The sequence below is a fragment of the Lissotriton helveticus genome, chromosome 5_1, assembly GCF_964261635.1.
Source record: "Lissotriton helveticus chromosome 5_1, aLisHel1.1, whole genome shotgun sequence".
In the NCBI taxonomy this organism is placed as follows: domain Eukaryota; kingdom Metazoa; phylum Chordata; class Amphibia; order Caudata; family Salamandridae; genus Lissotriton; species Lissotriton helveticus.
This window is the reverse complement of record NC_136065.1, coordinates 1,919,578,720-1,919,601,990: the sequence shown is the minus strand read 5'-3', so window position 1 is coordinate 1,919,601,990 and position 23,271 is coordinate 1,919,578,720. Positions and strand designations below refer to the sequence as shown.

At 45.2% G+C, this 23,271-nt stretch overlaps 1 protein-coding gene across 2 annotated transcripts in view; it reads right to left on the bottom strand.

The window, feature by feature from the left end:
* Positions 1-23,271, bottom strand: part of TNS4 (tensin 4) — a 90,312-nt gene that overhangs the window by 8,682 nt on the left and 58,359 nt on the right. For both annotated transcript variants that reach the window (XR_013595006.1, XM_078645511.1), the window contains exons 8-11: positions 18,727-18,804; positions 18,557-18,628; positions 17,618-17,786; positions 13,176-13,244 (exon numbers count right to left, since the gene is read on the bottom strand). Coding sequence is in view for 1 of the 2 variants with exons in the window: in XM_078645511.1 (XP_078501637.1) it covers positions 13,176-13,244; positions 17,618-17,786; positions 18,557-18,628; positions 18,727-18,804 (388 nt within the window). In the remaining variant the exon portion in view is untranslated. The remainder of the gene's footprint in view (positions 1-13,175; positions 13,245-17,617; positions 17,787-18,556; positions 18,629-18,726; positions 18,805-23,271) is intronic.

The window sequence follows — 23,271 nt, the reverse complement described above, 5'->3', positions numbered from 1 at the left end:
GCTCAAACATGGAACAGAAGATTGATTGGTGGATATACTTGCCTTTTGTCCACAACCCATTTCTTTGTTAGTAGCTCCGGCCGCTTTACTAAGTCACTTTTTTTGGGTATACTAAGTCTACAGATTTACAATTCACTGTTGTTGCTGTAGGATGAGCGTGTGGGTGGCGGTGGTGTTACCAGTCTCAGTTCGCAAGTCACTGCTGTCTGTGCATCCTCTGCACTGTGAAACATTTGCATCGCTGTACTTGCATGTATGGGAATCTGCTGTTTGGTTCAGGTTTAAGTCTTATGTCCCTCACACAAAATTACCACAAACACAATCCATTTAAGATGGAATCGATCCTGTATTCTAACTTTTTTCACCGCCTCTCACGGCCCACATCAGTGTTAGTTTTCACACGCTGTATTCTTATGGCTCTGGCTATTACTTTCCCAAACAAATTTAATGCAATACTAGTGCATTGCCCGCCTTGTGTAACATGCTGGTGCATTGCAGGAAGGTGTCATATGTTCTCCATTCAGAGTAGGCACGTTTAATGTTTACTTTAGGGACGTCTGGTAGATGCACTTGTGTGTGTGTGTGTGACCCCGTGTGTGAGAAGGCTATGCACAAGGTATTGGATGGCATGGATACTTGTGGCATTGTCCCTTGTTTAGTGTGTGTATATGTGAGGGTGCGCACATGGCACCTGACTGTGTGAGTAGGACGTGCAAAGGGTTATGAGGGTTGCATCTGTTGTGTGCTATGTGAGAGGGTGTGCACATGGCACTAGACGGTGTGAGGAAGCGTGCAAAGTGTTGTTGGGGTTGTATCACTTATTTGATGTATTAGAGGATGTTTCACACAGCACTGGTTGGAGTGAGTAGGACATGCAGCTGGTTCTGGAGGCTCTATACCCAGTGCTTAATTTGATCCAGTGGTTTCCAGTGCTTGACATGGGCACTTAATTTATCAACACCGGCACATCTGACAGTCTGCAACATGGCAGCGCTCATTGTCTAATTTAGAGATGAGCACACGTTGTTTCTTATTTCAATAGAGCAGACCTTAGAAATAACTAATACCTGCCACCCAAGCCACTCTTACAGTTGTGGAGACCCGGAATAGTCCTAATTGTCTCACTTGTAAGAGCGGGGTGGTTAGTAATTGCGTTGGTACTGTCACTGAAAGAGCAGGCAGGGGCAATGGGAGGTGCAAGCTGCAGTGGCCTCCTGATGAAGGCCCTGGCACTTACTTATTTAACAAATTTAGCACCGTCTATCCCTCATCTGGCGCGTGAGAGGGTGTGCACAGGGTGCCCTATGGTGAGTTTTTGAGGCTTTGCCCCTCGTCTGGTGTGTGTGTGCGCAGGTCACTAGATGGAGTAGGTCAATGAAAGGGTTATGAGGGCTGTACCCCAGGTCTAGTGTGCGCGCAAAGTGCACTGGCTATTGTGAACTGGGCACGTATGGGGTTTTGAAGGCTGTATCCCTTGTTGGGTATGTAAGAGGGTGTGCACAGGGTACTGGAAGATGTGAGGGGCTGTACACAAGCTTCTGGGGGGCTGTACTCCTCCTCTGGTGATGGGGAGGGTGTGCACATGGCTTTAGATGGTGTGAGGAGGCTTTGCAGAGAGTTCTGGATGGCGTGTTGCTCACCTGTTGATTTGATTTGGGTATTAAGGTGGTACTGGGTGGTGTGAAGCCATGCATTGCAGACACATCTGGAGGATGTACGTAGAGCGTATCCATTGTGTAGGCTGCGAGAGTAAGCTATTGGCATTGTAAATGACAAAATGCCATTTATTTATCTGTTTTCAAAACCAACTCAAATAAAAATGTTGTCATTAACAATGCCAATAGCTCAGAAAGGGCAGAAAGGGGGCGGCAGGGGAGGGAAAGAAGGAAGGAGGAGGGCAGAAAGAAGGGGAGAGGAGGAGGCCACGAGAGGGAGACAGACAGGGGAGGTTGGAATGAATTGCTCGTCTTGCCAGCTGGAAGGCTCGGCTCCCTGAAAGTTTTCATGGTGTCCTTTCGCTTGTCTTCTATCGGAGCGGACCCTCAAGGTGACTTCTGGCCCGCCCCACCGGCTCCGCGGCAGTGCACACGCCCCTTAGCCCCGGCACCGACCTGCCAGTCGGGCTCCCCGGATGTGGCTCGAGCGCTGTGCCCGGCTTCCCACCTGCTCTCCCGGGTCCGAAGGCGCCTCAAAGCCTTGTTCATCTAGGCTGCATCACATTGTTGCCAGGCTTCAAACCTCCGATTGCCACAAGTCTTACTGTATTTAACCAGCTTGTCTTGCTTTTGCCCAGTTCTTCTCTTAGATACTTTATTCTCTGCGTGGGTTTATTTCGGGTGACGCGCGCTGCTGCGTATCTCCCCTCGTAGCTTGGACCAGCCCGTGGGTTGCAGGTTATATATTTTTTTAATAGAATTTCTATTCTGACTGCCACCGACCCTCCGTTTTTTTTAAACTGGATTTATTTCAAAGATTTCCGGTGGAATGCACGTTCGCTAATCGCCACCCTCAGCCCCTGGCACGGAGCGTCCCAGGGAGTGCCCGGACCTCCTCGTCGCTTCAGTGGCTATCAGTCTGGGGCGGGAAGGCTGGCTGCAGTGCTATGGAGTGCTAGAGAGTGCCTAGGGAGTGCTAGAGAGTGCAGAGTGCCTAGGGAGTGCTAGAGAGTGCAGAGTGACTAGGGAGTGCTAGAGAGTGCAGAGTGACTAGTGAGTGCTAGGGAGTGCTAGAGAGTGCAGAGTGACTAGGGAGTGCTAGAGAGTGCAGAGTGACTAGGGAGTGCTAGAGAATGCAGAGTGACTAGTGAGTGCTAGGGAGTGCTAGGGACTGCAGAGAGACTGCTAGGGAGTGCTAGGGAGTGCAGAGTGACTGCAGAATGCTAGGGAGTGCAGAGTGGCTGCCGAGATTAACCTAATGGCAATGTAAATGACAATGCCATTTATTTATCTGTTTTCAAAACCAACACATAAATACAAATTTTGTCATTTACAATGCCAATAGCTCTAACTTTTCCAAAGGCGAAACCATTGCATTGTAAATGCTTGTTTTAAATGGTAGTTAATTGTTTTAGTTGTTAATATTTTATGTATATATTTCAGGATTTGTACATATATATTCAGGTTTTGGAGTTTCTTGGTGGTTTGAGAGGGTAGTGTTTCATTTGTGTTTAATACTTTTTTGCATATATTTTAAGTTTTGGAGTTTTTGGTTATTTGGGTGGGTAGTGTTTCATTAATTTAAAATATGTAGTGATTACTATCTATATTTGCAAATATATTCTTATTTAAAATATTTTTTAATTATTGGGTTTTGTTAATTTGCAATTTATTGTGTATTAGTTGCACAGTTTTTCAGAAGGATGGTGATTTATTAACAAGTGTATTGGGTTTTTAAATGTTAAGTATAATAAATCTGCATTAACTATTTTAACATGTGTGCATTTTTATCAATAAAATTGAATATGCTACTTACCAGTATGCATCTGTTCTTGGCATGAAGGGCTGCTAACATTCATATCTATTGCATAGATCGCCGCCTAGTGTTGGGTCCGGATGATTGCACATTGTTGTCCTGGAAGAGTCTTCGAAGTATCACGAGATAGGTGGCTCCTCCCCTGGACTACAGTGCGCATGGGCATCGACTCCATCCCCAGATTGTTTTTAGCCATTGTGGCAGAGATGGAGTGAAATAGTGTAAAGGATGTCCATGCTAATGATTGAATGCAAGAGAGTATCTGCAGCCGCTACGGGCACCGGGGAGGAGGGTGGGCGATATGCATGTTAGCAGCCCTACATGCCAAGAACAGATGCATACTGGTAAGTAGCATATTCAGTTCGAGGCATGTGGGCTGCTAAATTCATATCTATTGTATAGAATACATAGCAGTCCCTCCATTAACGGCGGTTGCCCGTGCCAGCTGCAGAAGTCTGAAAAAGTGTCTTGAGAACAGCCTGTCCTACAGCTGCTTGCTGCTTGGAATGCACATCGACACAGTAATGTTTGGTAAATGTGTGCGGTGTAGCCCACGTGGCTGCTCTACAAATGTCTTCCAAAGGAATGTTCCCCAGGAAAGCCATGGAGGCCCCCAACTTGCTTGTGGAGTGCGCCCTTGGGGGTATTGTTAAGGTACGTTTAGCTTTTTGATAACAGATTTGAATGCACATAACAATCCATCTGGCTATTCCTGCTTTGGAAATAGGGTTGCCTTTGTGCTGTGCTGAGAAGGCAACAAAAAGTTGTTGTGTTTTCCTAAAGTGTTGTGTTCTGTCAATGTAGTACATCAACGCCCTCCTAACGTCCAATGTTTGGAGCATTCTTTCCGCTACTGTTTGTGGGTTTTGAAAGAATGCGGGCAGGTCAATAGTTTGGTTGATATGAAACTGTGACACCACCTTCGGAAGGAATTTTGGGTTAGTGCGTAGTACTACCCTGTTTGAATGAATTTGTATGAATGGCTCCTGGATTGTGAGCGCTTGCAGCTCACTAACGCGCCTGAGCGATGTAATAGCAATGAGAAAAGCCACTTTCCATGTTAGGAACTGAATTTCGCAGGAGTGCAGTGGCTCAAACGGTGGGCCCATCAGCCTAGTGAGGACCACATTGAGGTTCCACACTGGAGCTGGTGGTGTTCTTGGAGGAATGACTCGTTTCAGTCCCTCCAGGAAGGCTTTAATGGCAGGCACTCTGAAGACAGAGAGATGTTGCCTGTTCTGGAGATAAGCCGCTATGGCGGATAAGTGTATCCGAATGGAAGCGTACGCTAGATTGCATTTGTAAAGATGTAACAAATAGCAGATGATGTTAGGAATGGATGCATCTAGCGGGTTGATATTGTTATCTGTACAGTAAATGACAAACCGCTTCCATTTTGCTGCATAGCAAGCTCTGGTAGTGGGCTTCCTTGCCTCCCGTATGATATTCATGCATTCAGGAGGCAGGTTGAGGTAGCCAAACTCTAGGACCTCAGGAGCCAGATCGCCAGGTTGAGCTGTTGCGGATCTGGATGCTGAATGTCGCCATGGTTCTGCGTCAAGAGGCTTGGAGATAGATGCAGCCTTTGATGCGGTACCACGGAAAGTTCTAGAAACGTGGTGTACCATGGTTGGCGTGCCCACGTTGGAGCAACCAGGATGAGTGTCATCGAGTGTTGCTTTAGCTTTCTTGCCACCAGCGGGATGAGAGGCGCTGGGGGAAAAGCGTACGCAAATCTGCCTGACCAGTTCATCCATATCGCATTCCCCTGCGATTCCGGGTGAGGGAACCTGGCGGCAAAGCTTTGGCATTTTGCATTTTCCTTTGTGGCAAAGAGGTCTATCTCCGGATGACCCCACTGTTGGAAGTACGGGTGGAGTACTGATGGATGTATCTCCCACTCGTGCATTTGATGGCTGTACCTGCTGAGCAGATCCGCCATCTGATTGTCCTTGCCCAGGAGGTGTTCCGCCATGAGGAAGATGTTCCTCTGAATGGCCCACTTCCACATGCTCTGAGCCAGATGAGACAGCTGTGGAGAGTGAGTACCTCCCTGCTTCTGGATGTAGTACATGGCTCTCATGTTGTCCGTCCGGATCAACACGACCTTGTTGCACAGATGTACTTTGAAGGACTTGAGCGCCATGAAGATTGCCATCAATTCCAGGTAGTTGATGTGCAACCTCTGTTGCTGCGTTGACCACAGTCCCTGCACCGTGTAGTGGAGCACATGAGCTCCCCACCCTTGGAGAGATGCGTCCGTTGTTAGGGTAATCTGTGGCACAGGCTCCTGGAACGGTCGTCCCTTGCAAAGGTTGTGTGGAGTCCACCAATGCAGAGAGTTGTATGCCCGACCGGTCACCAACACTAGGTCTGTCAGTTGTCCCTGAGCATGTGTCCACTGATTTGCCAAGCATTCTTGGAGCGGGCGCATGTGCAACCTTGCGTGCGGGACTATGTAGATGCAGGAGGCCATCATGCCTATCAACTGCATGAACACTCTCGCTGGTAGTGAGTGTTGCGGCCTGAACCTCTAGATCAGCGACTGAATGTTGTCGATCCTGACCGGGTTTGGCTGAGCCATAGCGGTCAGGGTATTTATTGTCGCGCCCAGATACTGCCGCACATGGGCTGGTTGAAGGTGCGACTTTGGGTAGTTTAGCGAGAACCCCAGACTGTGAAGGAGGCGAATGGTGTGGGACATGTCTGCGGCGCACTGTTGTTCTGACTTTGCTTGAACGAGCCAGTCGTCTAGGTAAGGGTAGACATGTATGTTCTGCCTCCTGAGGTGCGCCGCAACTGTCGCCAGACACTTATTAAACACTCTGGGGGCAGTGGTCACTCCGAAGGGTAGGACTTTGAACTGATAGTGCCTGTTTTGGATGGTGAACCTGAGGTATTTTCTGTGGGATGGGTGGAGTGGTATGTGAAAATAAGCATCCTTGAGGTCCAAGGTTGCTAGGAAGTCCCCTTGGTTCAGCAGGGGAAGAATCTGCTGCAGTGTAAGCATGTGAAAGTGTTCTGACAGTATATACAGGTTGAGGGGGCGTAGATCCAGAATGGGTCTGAGGGATCTGTCCTTCTTTGGGATAAGGAAGTACAGGGAATAGACCCCTGTGCCTTCCTCCTCCACTGGTACGAGCTTGATTGCGCCTTTTTGCAGCATCACCACCACTTCCTGCTGCAATAAGTGCAAGTGCTCTGCCGACATAGGACGTTGTTTTGGGGGAATGTTGGGTGGAGTGGATGTTAACTCCAAACAATAACCGTACTGGATAAGCTGTCTTACCCACCTGTCTGTGGTGATGGATGTCCAGACTGGCAGGAACTGCTGGAGTCTCCCCCCGACAGGTGTTGTATGGTCGGGGGGCAGTGACAGAGAGTCACTGTTTGTTGGCGGCAGAGGAACGGGAGTTTCCTCTGCCTCTGCCCTTGGCACTATTACCTCTGTAAACCCCTCTACCCTGCTTGGGGTACGAGGATTGTGCTCCACCCTTTGTGAATTGTGTCTGTTGACCCAAGTGTCCTCTGGTAACACCACGTGCACCTGAGCGACGATAAGTGCTCCCCCTGAATTGTTGAGACTGAAGCGCCCCCATGGACTTAGCTGTCTCATTGTCTTTTTTAATTTTCTCGAGGGTGGTGTCAACATCTGGGCCAAACAGTCTGTCAGGATTAACGGGCTGGTTGAGTATCGTTGTCTGAATGTCAGGTTTAAACTCTGATATGCGAAGCCATGCTTGTCGCCTTAACATGACGCTAGTGTTAATCGCCCTAGCCGCTGTATCAGCCACATCAAGTGCACACTTTATTGCAGCGTTTGAGATGAGCTTTCCTTCTTGTATGAGCATTTCGGCTCCCTCCTTAAACTGATCAGGTAGGTGTTGAAGGAGCTGTTCTAGGGTGTCATAATGCGCCCTATCATATCGTGCCAATAGTGCCTGTGTGTTTGATATACGCCAGATATTGGCAGCCTGCGCAGCCACCCTTTTGCCCGATGCCTCAAGCACTTTCGACTCCTTGTCTGGGGGAGGAGCTTCACCCGTTGTTTGGGAGTTCGCCCTCTTTCGGGCATTGGCGACGACCAACGAGTCCAGAGGCAACTGTCCCCGAATATATGCAGGGTCCCCAGGTGCTGGTCTGTATTTTTTTTCGATACGTGGGTTCACCACTCTCGCCCTGGTAGGTTCCTTAAAGATCTCTGGGGCATGCTTAAGGACACCTTTCAGCGTAGGAAGTATCTTAACTGTTCTTTCTGAGACAGAGAAAGTGTCAAACAAGAAATCTTCTTCCACTGGGTCAGCATGCATGTCCACATCATGATTCGCAGCTGCCCGCTCTATTAAGGCATTGAATGCCGCAGAATCCTCAGTTGGGGATGTACGTGCACCAAAAACCTGTGGGTCCTGTACCCCCTGATGGCCTCCCTGGTCACCAGTGTCGTCATATGAGTCCTGTTGTACATCAGGGTCATTGTTGTCCGAGAAATTGTACTGGTCATCCTGGTCATCATCCTCTCCCCCTGACTGGTTGGGGGAAGGTGACGGACTCCTCCTTGGTGTAGGTTGAATAGGTTCCACAAGGGCAGGAATGTCATGTGCTGGCCTTTTCTTTTTTAGTGGAATGACATAGGATTGCAATGGTTGGGAAGTGATCTTTCTTTTATAGAGGGTCAATTTCCCTGTTTCTGCATCGATGTAATGCTCAGATTGTTCTTCTGAGGCTTGATGTCGATCCAATCGGCCACTTTGCGTCGAAGGTTCTGACGTTTCAGATCTCTTCGGCACCGATTTGGGTGCAAATGCCTTCGGTGCCACCTTCGGCGGCAGTGTGTACAGAAGCTTGGTCGAAGTCTTGGCAGGTGCGTCCAGTTGTTTTGGACCCAACGGCGTAAGAGTCGTCGACGTCGAAGCCTTCTCCCGAATACGCTTGAGGGAGTCAGCGACCTGCTTTGGGAAGGAAGCGGAGGGTTTGGTAACCGATGCCTCATGTCCGGTACTATCGGAGGCCTTTGGCGGTGAAGCGGAGGCCGCCACCGAATCTTCGGCAGCGTCCGTACCTCCATTATAGGCTTAGGCGCCGATGCCGTTGCTTTAGATTTGTTGTCTTTGTGCCGATGCGTAGTACCTCCGGACTCTGTGTCGTGGGCCTGTGCAGACTTTGGATCGACGGCTTTAGTGGATATTGCCGGTGTAACCGTGCCCGACCCATGATGGACGACCGTCTTCGAGGACGGGTCCTTGGGCACCTTCTGCGGCGCTGTTGACTTGACAGCCTTCTTCGACTTCGGAGGGCCTGAGGGCGACGGAGTCGATGGGGGAGCAGGTTTTGTGATTTTTGATGGGACGTCGGCCATTTTAGGTGTTGTCGAAGCCGTAGGTTTCGGTTTGGTTTTCGATGGGACGTCGGCCATCTTAGGTGTGGTCGATTCCGAAGGTTTCGGTTTCGATACGCGCAATGGCGTCTCCGCTGTTGTGTCCGTGGCCGGGCCAGAAGGCGGGGCCGGGGATAGCGGGGCAGGGTCGTGGGTAAGGCCGAGTGGCGATCCCGTGACCTGAGCCTGAATCATGTAACTTTCGGGGCATAGCTCTTCCTCCGAGCTATCTTCCGCGGCCCCATAAACTTCTTCGTCGTCCCCTACCTCCTCGACGTATTCAAGGTCTTGGCCCAGTCCTGCGACATCTTCCTCGGGATCGGCCTCGACCTCCATCGACGGTGGTGAAATCTGAAGATGATGGCTGCGGCCTTCTTCTGCGGGGTCGTCGAATATGTCGTCGGGTGCCGGAGCTGCTCGCCGGGCCTCGAGGCGCGCCGCGCGCCGAAGCTTGAGCGTTTTCTTGGACCTGAATTTTGAGCAGGGCATGCAGTTGTCCTTGTTGTGGTCCGGCGAGAGGCATTTGTTACAGACTGGATGCACGTCGATATGTGGGTACTTGGACCCACAGACGGGGCAGAACTTGAACGGACTCCGTTCCATGGTAAGATCGTCGGGGTCTTGCTGCGACGAGAGGGCCTCGATGTCCGAAGAGTTACTCGACTCCGCAGAATTCCGACTCGAAGAGTGGGATGATGCTCGAGACCGCACGCTAACAATACCGACGCAGGTAACGAAGGCCTTTTGGCCTTAAGAAGTAAGTTTTTTTCGATTCCGACAAGGAGACGTCGAAATCACATCCGAACCCAATGGCGCAAAAAAACAATCTGGGGATGGAGTCGATGCCCATGCGCACTGTAGTCCAGGGGAGGAGCCACCTATCTCGTGATACTTCGAAGACTCTTCCAGGACAACAATGTGCAATCATCCGGACCCAACACTAGGCGGCGATCTATGCAATAGATATGAATTTAGCAGCCCACATGCCTCGAACATAACTATTATATGGGGTTCAGAGTAGTTTAATTGTATTTGTTAGTCAATATGACCCATCCAATTAATTACCCATTCATAAGTTTTATGCTCGGTTTGAGTTAGAAAAGTAAATCTGCCCACAATTCCTTTTCCCCTGCCCACCTTCGAAATGGTATGCATTTTCCCCAGTGTTTGTGGGACTGGATTTACAATAGTAAATATGAACCCTCAAACAAGCACAAATATCACACACAAAAAACATTGTACTTTCACCAATGTTTGTGGGATTGGAGTTTGAACAATACATTTCCCAATGTTTGTGCGTCTGGGGTTAAAATATGAAATCTTCCCTACCCTCAAATGTATGGACTTTCCTGAATCTTTCAGTAATGAGAGTGAGAATAGAAAATCTACCTACCACTGGCACCACCATTCCTGAAACATTCCCTTTCTCGTACTTTTATGGGATTAGAGTTAGCAAAGTAAATCTCACCTCACCATATATATATATGCTCTTCCCCTGGTGTTGATTGGATTGGGGTCACAATAGTAAATCTGCCCCATCCACAATTAAATACACCCTCTCCAATGTTTGCGCAACTAGAATTAGAATATTTATTCTGGCCCACCCAAACATATGTACTTTCCTTCATGTGTGTAAGACTGAAGTTAGAATAGTAAATTGGACTCCCTCAATATAGGCCCTTTTCCCAATGCTTATGGGACCATAATTAGAATAATTAAAATTACCCATGCCCAGAAATATATGCACTTTTACCAATGTTTGTGGGACTGGAGTTAGAATAGTCCCCCCCCCCCAAATATATATTCACTTTCCCAAATTTTCGTGGGACTGAAATTGGTAATTATGACTCCCACAAATAAAAACACTTAACTATGATGTGGGACTGGAACTATAATAGTAATTTTGTACCTCTCAAAATGTATATGTTCCTCAGTTTGTTGCAAATATCACTTCCATATCCCATAAAATACTTTTTAATGGTTGTGGTATTGTAATTATTAAAGTATACTTTAGAAAAAATGTTAACTTCTTTTTTCCCGTTTGCCTTTAATAGTTTTTTTTTGTGTATGGTATTTATAAAACAATCTAATAAAATGTTTGATATTTAGGGGCCCATTAGAATGGTGGGCAGACTTCCGTCCGCCCACCACCCTAATAATAATAATAATCCCCATTTGTAAAGCGCACAATCACCCGTAAGGGTCTCTAGGCGCTGGGGGCCCTCGGGAAGATTAAGCGAGCTATTGCCCAGAGTCACATGGTGCTGGGCTCACCTGCCGCCAGAGCCGGGGATCGAACCCTGATCCCCAGATTCCAGCGTCAGTCGCCCTGGCCGCGGCGCCACCTCTCCCTAGCTGTGCTGGGACCGGCCGCCAGTGGTGCGGCGGTCCCGCCCCGGTGATTAGGATGCCACCGTGGCGGTGGCATTATCCATTCCCAGCATTGTGGCGAGCGGTGCTCACAGCACCGCCCGCCATAATGCTGGGAATGCACTGCGTGCATTGTCATGCACAAGGTGACAGGCACCGCGAGGTGCCTGCTACCATGTCCATGACAATGCAGGGTGGTAGGTACCATAGGTACCTCCCATGTGCACCCCTCACCCCCTCAAACCCTGTGGGCCTGCAACGGGCCCCCGAAAGCAGAATCCGCATGCCTTTGCCACCACGGAAAGGCAAGTTTCCCATACTAATATGGATGGCGGTGTCTAGCAGACACCGCCACCATATTAAACCCTTTCCGCCCGGTCGACATGTTGACCGGGCTGAAAAGCTGGCAGACGGTCTTCCCATCCGCCGCGGTACCCCCCGCCATACTAATATGGCAGGGGTAAATGGGTGGCGGGCGGAGAAGGATGTAGGGCGGATCGCCACCGCCTTGCGGGCGGTGGCGATCCGCCTACATCATAATGACCCCCTTAGTGTTTATACTTTTAATTGTTAAACAAGGCTAAAGTAATTTTGAGGATGTGTTTTTAGATCTATGCATTTATTATTTAATATTGCATTTATTAACATATTATTGGTTAACATAACTTGATTACATGTATTGTTGTTAATTTTAATATAGTATACATTATTCTAAAAAGAATGCATTATTTATATTATTAAATCAAATAAACTTGTTACGAAAATATTGAAACATTTGTGTTACTTATTTTGCTATTAATATAAATATCTTTTTTATGTTTAGATGCAAACTTAATTTAAAATATTTGACATATATATACTTTTGTGAGTTTTGTTAAGTCTATTACTATATTGTAGTCAATAGTTTTGCAGCATATATTTTTTTACTTTCTATATATTTTACTGTAGGTATTTTTGCAGTATGTACTTCTGTCACTTACATTTAGGTAAAGAAAAATATATATTTAGCTATATATATTAATCTTAATATTTTAGTGGCTATTTTTTTGTAGATATTAGGACTACAACTGGCTCCTTGTCCGTCCCTTAACTGCTGCCCTCACAAAAATTACATTCAGATGCACTGCAACGGGGGCCAATGGCAGGTTGTTTCATTTACTATTATGGACCTTTGATCCACGCAGTAATGCTTGTTGTTAACAGTGACACTCTTTTTGTATCCTCTGCTGTGAATCATGCCAGTTAGTCTAGTGAGGCCTAATAACTAGTGTTTAGACAAGCTCTGTGCTCAAAAGACCTACAGTAGACCTAAGAGATATAGACCTTAGGCAGTAACAGGCCTCATTTTTTAGAAATGTGGGTGTCTGCTATGTAATCCCATTGTTCCATTTCCGAAACATACTTTTGAAAAATTCTGATACACAATTTTTGCAGTATTAGGCTTTATTTGTGAAACACTATGCCTCTAAGCTGTTGAGCTTTATTATGCAGCTTCATGCCACATTCTGAACCAACAAAAGCCTCATTGAGATGCAAAGTTTAAATACTCAAGCATGGGCACCAGCCATAAAACACCAGTTCCCTAAAATGTGGGAGACATCAGAGTTGATGCATTTATCATTCTTCAGGCCCAACTTTGAAGGTTGAAATGCAAGGTTCTAAGGAGATTTTAATTAATTTATTTTGATCTTGGTGTCATTGCTGAAAGGCTGTAAAACGCATATCCTACATCCCTAGGCGATATAGTGCACTTGACTAATGCGCAGCCCTTGTTACAGTAAACACACCCTTCACAGACCCAAAGTCGTGCCTTTTTTTCCCATCTATTGGGAAAGTAGTGGATTACAGCTCAGACATCCCCATGGGTATGGAAAGAAATGGACAGTCCTAGCCCTCAAAGAGATATTTGCCTTTAAAAGAAGGGTTGATCTGAACATAGTAACATCAGCACAGCACTCACTGTCTGTTCTGTGGATCCAGGCAGCAGAAGCTTATTGTAGCCAGGGGATAGTGTCGGCGGAAAAAGACCCTGTGGGAAGTAAACAAGGAAAGGTGAGTTAGACACGAATATATGCACACCATCTCTATATGAATCTGCACCACTGAGGGATCTGCCAGATATGTTTTTATCAATACCCTAAAGAATAGATTAACTGAGGAACAAAGGTCTACAGTGTCAAGCCTCAAATCACACAAAGGGCCAGTTTGTGGGTTTAGCGGTGCCGCTCCCTGGCCCACCACACCGCCAAACCCATAGTGAGGCCGCCCGTCAGGTTAGGAGTTTCCTCCTGTCTGGCGGGCTTTGTTTGGGGGTTCCCACAGCGGTGCCTCTAAAAACAGGCACCGCAGTGCGAACGCCAAAAACAGTTCCTGTACAGCATGGGACACCAGGGGACCCTGTAGGGCCCCCATTGTTTGCTCTCCACCACGGTTTTTATGGAGGGTGACCCACCATAAAAACCCTGACAGAGAGGAAACTCCTAATATGCAAGGCGGGACCGCCACCTATGGATGCCGCTACATCGCCGCAACACCGCCAGGGAATGGCGGTTCCCTGGCTGCTGTGGTGGTGCTGTGGCAGTGCTACCATCCATCTCATTATAGGGCAGTGAGGAGACTGCCACGGCCACACAACAGGATTAACTCAAAGGCACAGAATTATGTCTAAGGTCCTAAAAGACAACGCGACTAGTGGGGTTAAACTGAGGCTCCTAGGAATGCTCTGGGGCTAGGTGGAATGATAAAGGACTGCAATGGGACTACTTGCCTGCTAGTTCCATGGTTACAGCTCTGCCAGACCTAGATTTTTATCCACCAGAACTTTATTTGCTTTGATTTTTAGTTCATACTTGCAATGTTGGAAAGTAAACTAAAATCTCCAAAATGTAACATGCTGATCAATAACCTGTCCGGACTTTCAGAATGTCTGACACACAGCATGGGGGTTGGAAAAGCCAATAAATTGATGGATGCATTCAGCTAGTGAAGCTTTGAGATTAGCTTGCCTCTGAGATGGCCACATTGTCTGCAATGACCCTTTAGAAATAGCCACTGCACAGATAATGAAGTGCAGACATTATTTTGACATTTGCAGATGTGTTGCAGTACCAGTGACTCTCCATGTATGCTCTTTGACATGCTCCAAGTGTTGGCTGAGCTAGACTTGAGCCTATTTTGTCAGTAGTACTACTGCAGTAGATTTAGGTGTGACTTTTATGAATAACAAGTGTCCTTCTCTCTCACTGCTGTATTTCATATTAGCATGAGCCTCCCTAAAACACTCATTACATTTTCCCAAATGCCACCCACTTAGTACTAATGGTTTCCCATTTCCCAACTACTCCACCTTGTCCGTGCCACATTTATCACACAAATGTGAACCTCTTTGCGTGGAAATCTCTGCATTCATTGCAGAGGTAGGTGCATAGGACAGGCATAGACAAAGATCTCTTGCTGAAGATTTATGAGTAGGGTTGCTACTGGACTGTTTATTTTCACTGAGCTGGTCTGTATTTTTAAATCCTGGCTGGTAAATTTTTTGGGAAAAGTAGTGAAACACTGTATTATTTTCTCTTTGGAAGCTTCAACCTAAAACAGCAAGGGCCTCATTTATGAGGCCTTGCGTCAGTTTTGCGCTTCCGATGCGTCACTTTTTGTGACGCATTGGCGGCGTAAAACATGCCTCCTGTTGCGCACTATTTACAAAGTGACGCATCTAAGCAGATGCGTCACTTTGTAAACCCCTGTGCTACATTATACCTGCGCCAGGTATAATGTATGCAGGGGGAAGCGTTCCCCCGCAAAAAGCTTCGTAGAAGTGGCGCAGTGAAATCTATGAGATTTCACTGCGTCGCTTCTAGGACGCCGTTGCGTCAAAATCTTGCGCCTGCCTCACAGCAGGCGTAAGACTGACGCAGCTCCTTTCACATGGGGCTTGCCCCATGTGAAAGGACGCATTGCTGGAGTTGCGTCACTTTTGTGACACACTCCAGCAATGCGTCACTTTTGCGCTTACAGATACGTCAGAAATACTGACGTATCTGTAACTCCTTGCGACATGATGCGTCATACATTAAATATGACGCATCAGGTATGTCGCAAGGAGTGTGCACTGATAAGTGACGCATCGCTGCTTTCACGCAGCGATGCGTCATTTCTCATAAATGAGGCCCCAAGCACATAAGTCAGTTAAAATGTACTTGACAGCTCTACTACTACTCTTTAGAGAATAGGCCCCCTTAGGGACTGTTTACAAGTGGGTTGGTGAACTACGACCTGTGCATAAACCCCTGTTTACATATGGGTCAGACTTACGAGTTTGAAGGTATTGAACGCATCCGATAATTACCAGATTCATTAAATAACTCTACCTTTGCTGCATTCCGGCAGGTCAAACATATTGAAATTTAACGGGGAAAAGCATATGTATTTACCATATCATGCAGACTTTTGTGCGTTAAACATGAAAAAAACCTCATGGTATGCGCAACAAGCTTGTAAAAGGCCCTCTTTATAGCACCCAATAGGGATGTAACCCATAGTATAGGTATTTATCAGCTGCAATAAATAGCATCGATACTCTTTAGCAGGCCTTTTGGCCTTTTAGACTGAATTTGAACTTGCACATTTGCGGTAAAATTTTCTGTGCTGAAGACGTGCAAACAGATTCGTGAGATTGGGTGGACTTGGAAGCACAAAAGAGCTCGAGCTGACCCATTAACTTCACTGTGTTCAAAAGTCTGTAGAAGCTCTCAAACCTCGGTTTGCGGTCAAACTATTACCAGTGTAACACTACCATCTAGTGGTCAATTGATGTATTTATAATTTTCCTCACATAAGGCATCTGCATTTACATAGGTGGTCGGGTACTGAAGGACATTGGCGAACAAAAAAAAATTGACATAGGCCCATGCAAGTGACTCATTCAACAGCTTTGTTTAATACAATTTCTAGTAAAACAATTACTTACTGTGCCAAGTTATTGTTATAATCATGTTGATGTGTTGAAAAAGCGCAAATAATGTGTAATTGTATTTTAAATAACAGTTTACTGTACAATTGCATGGATGTGTTTTATACTAGATTTTTTCATGTAATCTGACATATCTCACAGATATTCATTGGCTTTGAGCTTATCGGGATCCCCATGATGGTTTGGGGGCCTGTGAAGCATTAGCCCACCCCGTCCCTTCACCGCAGGAGCTTAGGGGCTGCATTACACCCTGAGTAGGGGCCCCAGTCTGCTCCATCAATACCCTATTGCAGTGGCGGCTCGCACAGGTTAAAGCATTAAGGTGGGGTTGGGCAGGGGTGGTGGAAGTCGACTAACTACAGGATAAGTAATATGAAATAAATAAAAACCACTTAACTTGTGCTCGCCGCATCTCCGACTCAGCGATGTGGCGAGGTCAAGGTAAGTGGTTTTATTTATTTATGTAATATTACTTATCGCTTCGTTTGTCGACTTCCAGCACCCTCAACCTTGCCAGGGTGGGGGAAAGTTGACAAGTGACGGGATAAGTAATAATAAATAAATAAAACCACTTACCTTACGCTCTCCGCAACGCTGAGTCGTTACCTTGGCGATGCGGTGAGCGCACGAAAAGTGGTTTTATTTATCTAATATTACTTATCCAGTCATCTGTCGACTTCCACCAACCCCGCCTCGCCGCACCGCACTTACCTGTGTGAGCCGCTACTGCCCTATTGGTATGTTCGGGCCCAGCAGCCACCATTCAGTGCCAGTTGTCTCCCAGCAGAACCCCATCATGAGGGAGTTCCCTCCCGTGAAATGGTGGCAGTATTAGCTTTTGGTTTCCAGGCTACACTAAGGAAGGAAAAAACAATTTTAGTCATAAATAGTAAAATGGTGGAGATGCCATTATTTCAAGAATTAAGGATTTGTGAGTCCTTTCATTATGGAACTTTATATTTTGTGCCTTCTCGTGCACATTTTTAGAAGATTCTGAACTCACCATTGTTGACTTCATATTTCTGATAGATGATGCTTTGGTTTAAGTTTTATAAAATATGGCTAACAAATGACAAAGCAAACCCATACGTAAATAAATAAAAACATAAAATCTTTCAAGACAAAAGAGTGGATGCAGCAGAGTAAAAAGTGTGCACGAGACCAGGAGTAAAGCTGGAGAAGGACAGGTGCTGTAAGGACTGAGTAAGATGGATGGTCTAAACGTATTCCTCACTGCCTATTCCCGATACTTCTAAATGTGTTTCACCTTATCTGTTACCTGGTGGTTGTTTTGTTGCAGCCTCCTGTGCAGCTACAGCAGGAATTTGTGCACCTACTTGCAGAGAGAGTCACTTTTATCTTTACTTAAAACGTTTTCAGAGCTTCCTGCCCATTTTCCCAATTAAAGATGTCACCCAGCGCCCACTTACTTCCTCTGTACGTCGGTCAGCGTTATCCCTTGATCTGTCGCTTTGAAGTGGACGATGGTTGGAATGGGCAGCGGCTCCATCTTTAAGGTGGTGGAGACGGCTTTCTGTATTGCCAGGCTGCCCGTCAGGGTCTCCATGCAAACAGAGGTCAGGTATAAAACATTGCAGGCTGCAAGCAGAAATCAATGAGAAGAAACCCATCAAACTTCGAAGTCTTCCTTTAGTCCACTAGAGGGCAGAGGGGTAAACTCTGCTGATCTACTGCTGATGCATGCAGAAGGTTAGTCAAGATGGGGCGAGATCAGTCAACACGAGAAATGCAACTGATCCTGCGCAGTCCTAGCCAGCCAGCCTTTCACGGACACCAACCTAAGGCTAACCCACTCTGATCACCTGCCTAAACTTTCAAACTAACTTCAATATTTTTTATAGTAGTAAATGACCTGATCCTAAGGTCTTATCGGTGCCATGTGACATAAACACTAGAGGAAGACATAAACCTATTGTTAGCACTCAATCAATCAATCAGGATTTATAAAGCACGGCTAATCACCCAATAGGGCATCCAGGCACTTGCAGGTCCCAGAGGCTTATTTAATCTGCCAGGCTTTGAGGGCTATTCGGAATTCCGAAAGTGAGGTGATGGTCCGGAGGTGTGGGGAGGCTGTTCCAGGTCTTTGCTACTGTATGGGACAAGGAGTGTCCTCCACTTCTTCTTTGGTAGATGCTGGGAGTATGGGCTAGTGAAAGACTGTTGGTGGAGGTTCAACACTGGGTATGCTATCCCTGGCAACTTTTGCTATTGTTTTCTTTATTAGGGCTCTCACGGAATGCTGCTGGATGCAGCACATCCTCTACCCCACTCAGCTTCTTCTCCAGCCCCTGCCACGCCCGCCATCCCCGCCCTAGAGATGGGTGGGATCTGGACCCTCTACTCACCTGCCGTTCTTTTCAGCTCATGCAGTGCGGATTCAGGGGAGGATTCAGAGCTGCTGTCACCTTCACAAAAGTCTGTGTAGACAACACGTAAAAAGGACAACTGGATTAGGCTATTTCTGGAGAGACTGGCTCAGAGATACAGCGTCTGTCCCTAGGACGTGGGAACTTACCCTTTGTGGGGATGGACAGTTTGCAGGGCAATGACAGAGGCATGATGGCATGTTGGTACACCAATGCAGACAGGCTCCCTAGGACAAGGAAGGGCATGTTACACTTCGGCAGTCAGTGGCATTACACATGGTTATGGTGAGGCATGAGGCTTGCAACCTCAAGATGTATACATTACTGCTTCCATTCTGCCCACGGCTGGATAATTATAGCCCAACAACATTTATTCTCTCAATTTTCCCACTAGCGGTAACACTTGACAATGTATCAAGTCACTAGCTCTATTTTCCTCGACTTCTCTACAATTCTCCACTTGCCTCTTCCCCTGGCTTTGTTGGTTCGTTCCTTGTTCTCGAAGCATGATACGGCCTATGATCGTAGTATTATACTTCTACCTATATTTTGAACATTGTATAGTGCAGATTGCTACCTCATATATGAAAGAATGTCTGCCTATTATTGCAGTATTACACTCCTAGCTTTATTTTGAACTTTTGTAATACACAGATTGCTACCTCATATATGAAAGAGAGTTTTGCCATCATAGCAGTATTACACTCCTAGCTTTATTTTGAACATTTGTAATGTACAGATTGCTACCTTATATATGAAAGAGTGTTTGCATATCATTGCAGTATTATACCTATAACGGTATTTTGAACATTTGTAATGCACAGATTACTACCTCATATATTTTGGTTCCTCACTAGTGGCATTTTTAACTGTATTTTGAACATTTGTAAATGCACAGATTGCTACCTCATATTTTTTGGTTTGACAACCAATGTCACTTTCGACTCTTGAGTTTTGACTCACGCAAATTGTTGTATCTGGATCCTATCTCTATATTCTATCAGTATTATACTTGCACTTGTATTCTGCACTACTACTACACATTTCCGTAACCTACTCCCCTTTCCTACCTTCTCTCTCATGTTATGCACAGACTGCTACCTCATACTTAATATACACCTAATGTAACCTACTCCTATTCCTACAGACTGCTACCTCATACTTAATATACACCTAATGTAACCTACTTCTATTCCTACTTTCTCTCTCCTGTTATGCACAGACTACTACCTCATACTTAATATACTTCTAATGTATCCTGCACTATTGCACAGTTATACAACCTGCATCCATTTTCACTCTTCTCTCTAAGGCACCGACTACTATCCCATATATCTTTGGTTGCACACGAGTTTCACCTCTGCCCCCTAGGGCCACTCTTGATCCATATATCTCTGGTTGATCACTAGTGTCACTTCTGCCCCTTAGGGTCACTTTTGATCCGTGTAACTTGATACTTGCATCTGTACCCTTTCCCAGTATTTTACTTCACTTTTGTACTTTGTAATGCCGTATATATTTGTTTTACTTTGTAATATCATATGTATTTGCTATACTGTAATAACGTATGTATTTGCTATACTGCACACTCGTATATCCTGGTTATGCTGATTGATCACTGAATAAAAGAGGCACCGAAACGCCGCGTCGACAGTTTGTTCCTATTAATAATTTGTGTTCTACTATTATGTATAAATATGTCTGTGGTAAACATTGCTTTATAAGCAGTTTTTAAACTTGAAATTGTTTTAGTGAATGTGTTATCAATATTATTTGTATTAATTGAATATATATTGTGCAATTGTTTTTTCATGTAACAGTCTTGTGGTACTATGATCCTTTTTACAAAATTTTATCAATAAATGTATGACAATTTTTAAACAAGTCTTTGATTCATATATGGTCCCCCATGACACCGAAGGGTTTGCTAGTTCACGTTGTAAATTTGGTAACCTAAATAATACTGCACAATCTTTTTACATATAGGTGGTCACCCCAATGGGGATAGGCACACCACACATAAGGTATAAAATCGGGAAAAGGTACTCTGTTTTTGTACAATTGTCGACCCAATCCTTTTCCTGACAGAAAGGGTAGCTCCCTACTCATAACTTTACTGATATCATAGTACAGTTCTTTAACTGGGGAGTTCTGTTCTCTCTTTTCCTCACGCAGCAGTGAGGTGTGATTCATCACACGGTGGTCCCAAATTGGATAAATGGACACCTTTAAAGTATTCAGTTTCTCAGAAGACCAATTTAACAAATTAGTTAACTGTCCAGACAAAAGTGTAAACACAATAACAACAACGAATACCGATTTAGAACAATGGAAAGAACTCTGGAACTATAAGAAAAAAATAATTAGAACTGAATTACACTCAGATTTTTTAATACAGTACTGTAAGAAGGGGATGATACCCAAAGGGTTACAGGTTAAGAATGAACCAAGCCTTTTTGTAAAAAACGAAAATTTTTTAGAAACTTGGACTTTCATAGCCAACAGATGCAGCAGAAATTGGCTTTTGCTAATTATTGAAACTGCACAAGCCACCCTGATTATAGAGAAAGTAGAACTAGACGAGATGGAAAGGAAACTAAAAGAGAACACCTCAGTAGAGGATGCAAAACAAAAACTGGAAGAGATCCAAAGGGATCTTGACGGGTATAAGGATTACCTAATTAACAAGAAAAGCAATAAATTTAGGAAAGATCTAAATCAATATAAGCAGGAGTTAGTGTATCCTTATATACAAAAAGATTATTTTGATAGGCCCAGGGAAGATTGGTCCAACAAAAGCAACTAGCAAGCCAACAAACGCCAGGGCCCCAGAAAGGGAGTAACATTCTCCGACACATCATACACGAGTAGTGATTCAGAGAATGAGACGACAACAGGGAACCAGACCGAGATAGAAGGGGATCGACCAAATAAACAAACAAAAGACAGTCTCGCTTTTTTAGACAGGCGCAAGGGAAATCAAAATCAAAACCCAACCCCGAGGGGACGGGGGAGAGGGAGAGGAAACTATCAGACCAACCAGGGCCAACAACGTCCCTACATGAGAACGAGGAGTCAAAAAACATGGGATTAAAACATGATACAAAAGCCCCAATAATAAATTTAGCCAATAGGGACATGACTAAGGAAGAAATCAGCCTACTAGAAAAGGGACTAGGCTATGCCATAGCAGGACCACCAGACAGATTTACCTTAGAAAGGGACCTACAGCAGTTAATAAGGAAAATCAGATTACAAAAATTTTTTGAGGGTAAAGAAAGAATGCCTACCGACAACAAATCTGGCTTACGCCCCAAGTCGCTATGGACCCCACTGAGTTCCATGGTAAATAAAAACGTAGACACTTTTGAAAGAGTCATAACAAGAGGACTTGAGCAGATACTGGACCAGAGGCTGTGGGTAAAAAACAATCTCAGCCTGGAAGAGAAAAAGGCATTAAATAATCTAGAAAAAGATGATAATATTACCATCAAACCCGGAGACAAGGGTGGTAGTATAGTGGTACTAGAGACAACAGATTATGATAAGAGGATGAACTATCTCTTAGACAACCCCAACCACTATACAAAATCGAATATGACAGAATGGCATGATCTAGGGAAACGTATAAAGAGCCTACTCCTACTAGCCAGAGAAGATGGCGTAATCAATCAGGAGGAATTTAACTTCCTCAATAATGAAAGCCCGACAATTCCAGCGATTTACGGGTTACCCAAAGTACATAAGGATATTAACAACCCACCCATGAGACCAATTGTCTCTAGTCTAAATTCCCTCACAGAACCACTAAGTAAATATGTGGACAAATTTATCCAACCGTTGGTTGTAATGCAACCAGCATATATAAAAGATACGACAGAAATGATTAAAAAAGTGGAAGGAACTGAATTTAACCCCTGCACCCAATGGATGGTTACGCTTGATATAGAAGCGCTCTATACAAACATCCCCCAAAATGACACCATTAAAGTAATCAAAAAGTTACTGTTAAATGGGGAAGATCTATCAGAGCACTCGACATTCATAATAGAATGTTTAGAACTTATCCTTAAAAACAACATCTTTCTATTTAAAGAGAACATGTATAAACAAACCAAGGGGACCAGCATGGGAGCCACCTGTGCTCCTAGTCTGGCGTGTTTATACGTAGCGGACTTTGAGACAAAACATATTTTTAATCCCATGGCGCCATTCTTTGAAAACATCCAAAAATGGTCAAGGTTCATTGATGATATTTTTTTTATCTGGCAAGGAGATAGAGAGGAACTAACAGAATTCATCACTTGGCTAAACTTGGGCGATGAAAACCTAAATTTCACCTCCACGTACAGTAACGAGGAGTGTGACTTTTTGGACATTAAAATAAAAAATGTGGAGGGGGTCCTAGCAGTGGAACTTTTTACAAAACCAACGGACCGCAACACAATGCTCCACTTTAATAGTCACCACCCAGCTACCCAAAAAAACAATATACCTTTTGGACAATTTTTAAGGGTTCGGCGTAACTGCACCACTATGAAAGAGTACGATACACATGCAAATGTCCTGACAAAAAAGTTTGTCGAAAGAGGTTATCCAAAGAAAATGATAAAACAAGCCTATAAACGGGCGAAATATTACAATAGAGAAAGTCTATTCGAACCAAAAACCAGACAGAGTAATGAAACAAAACC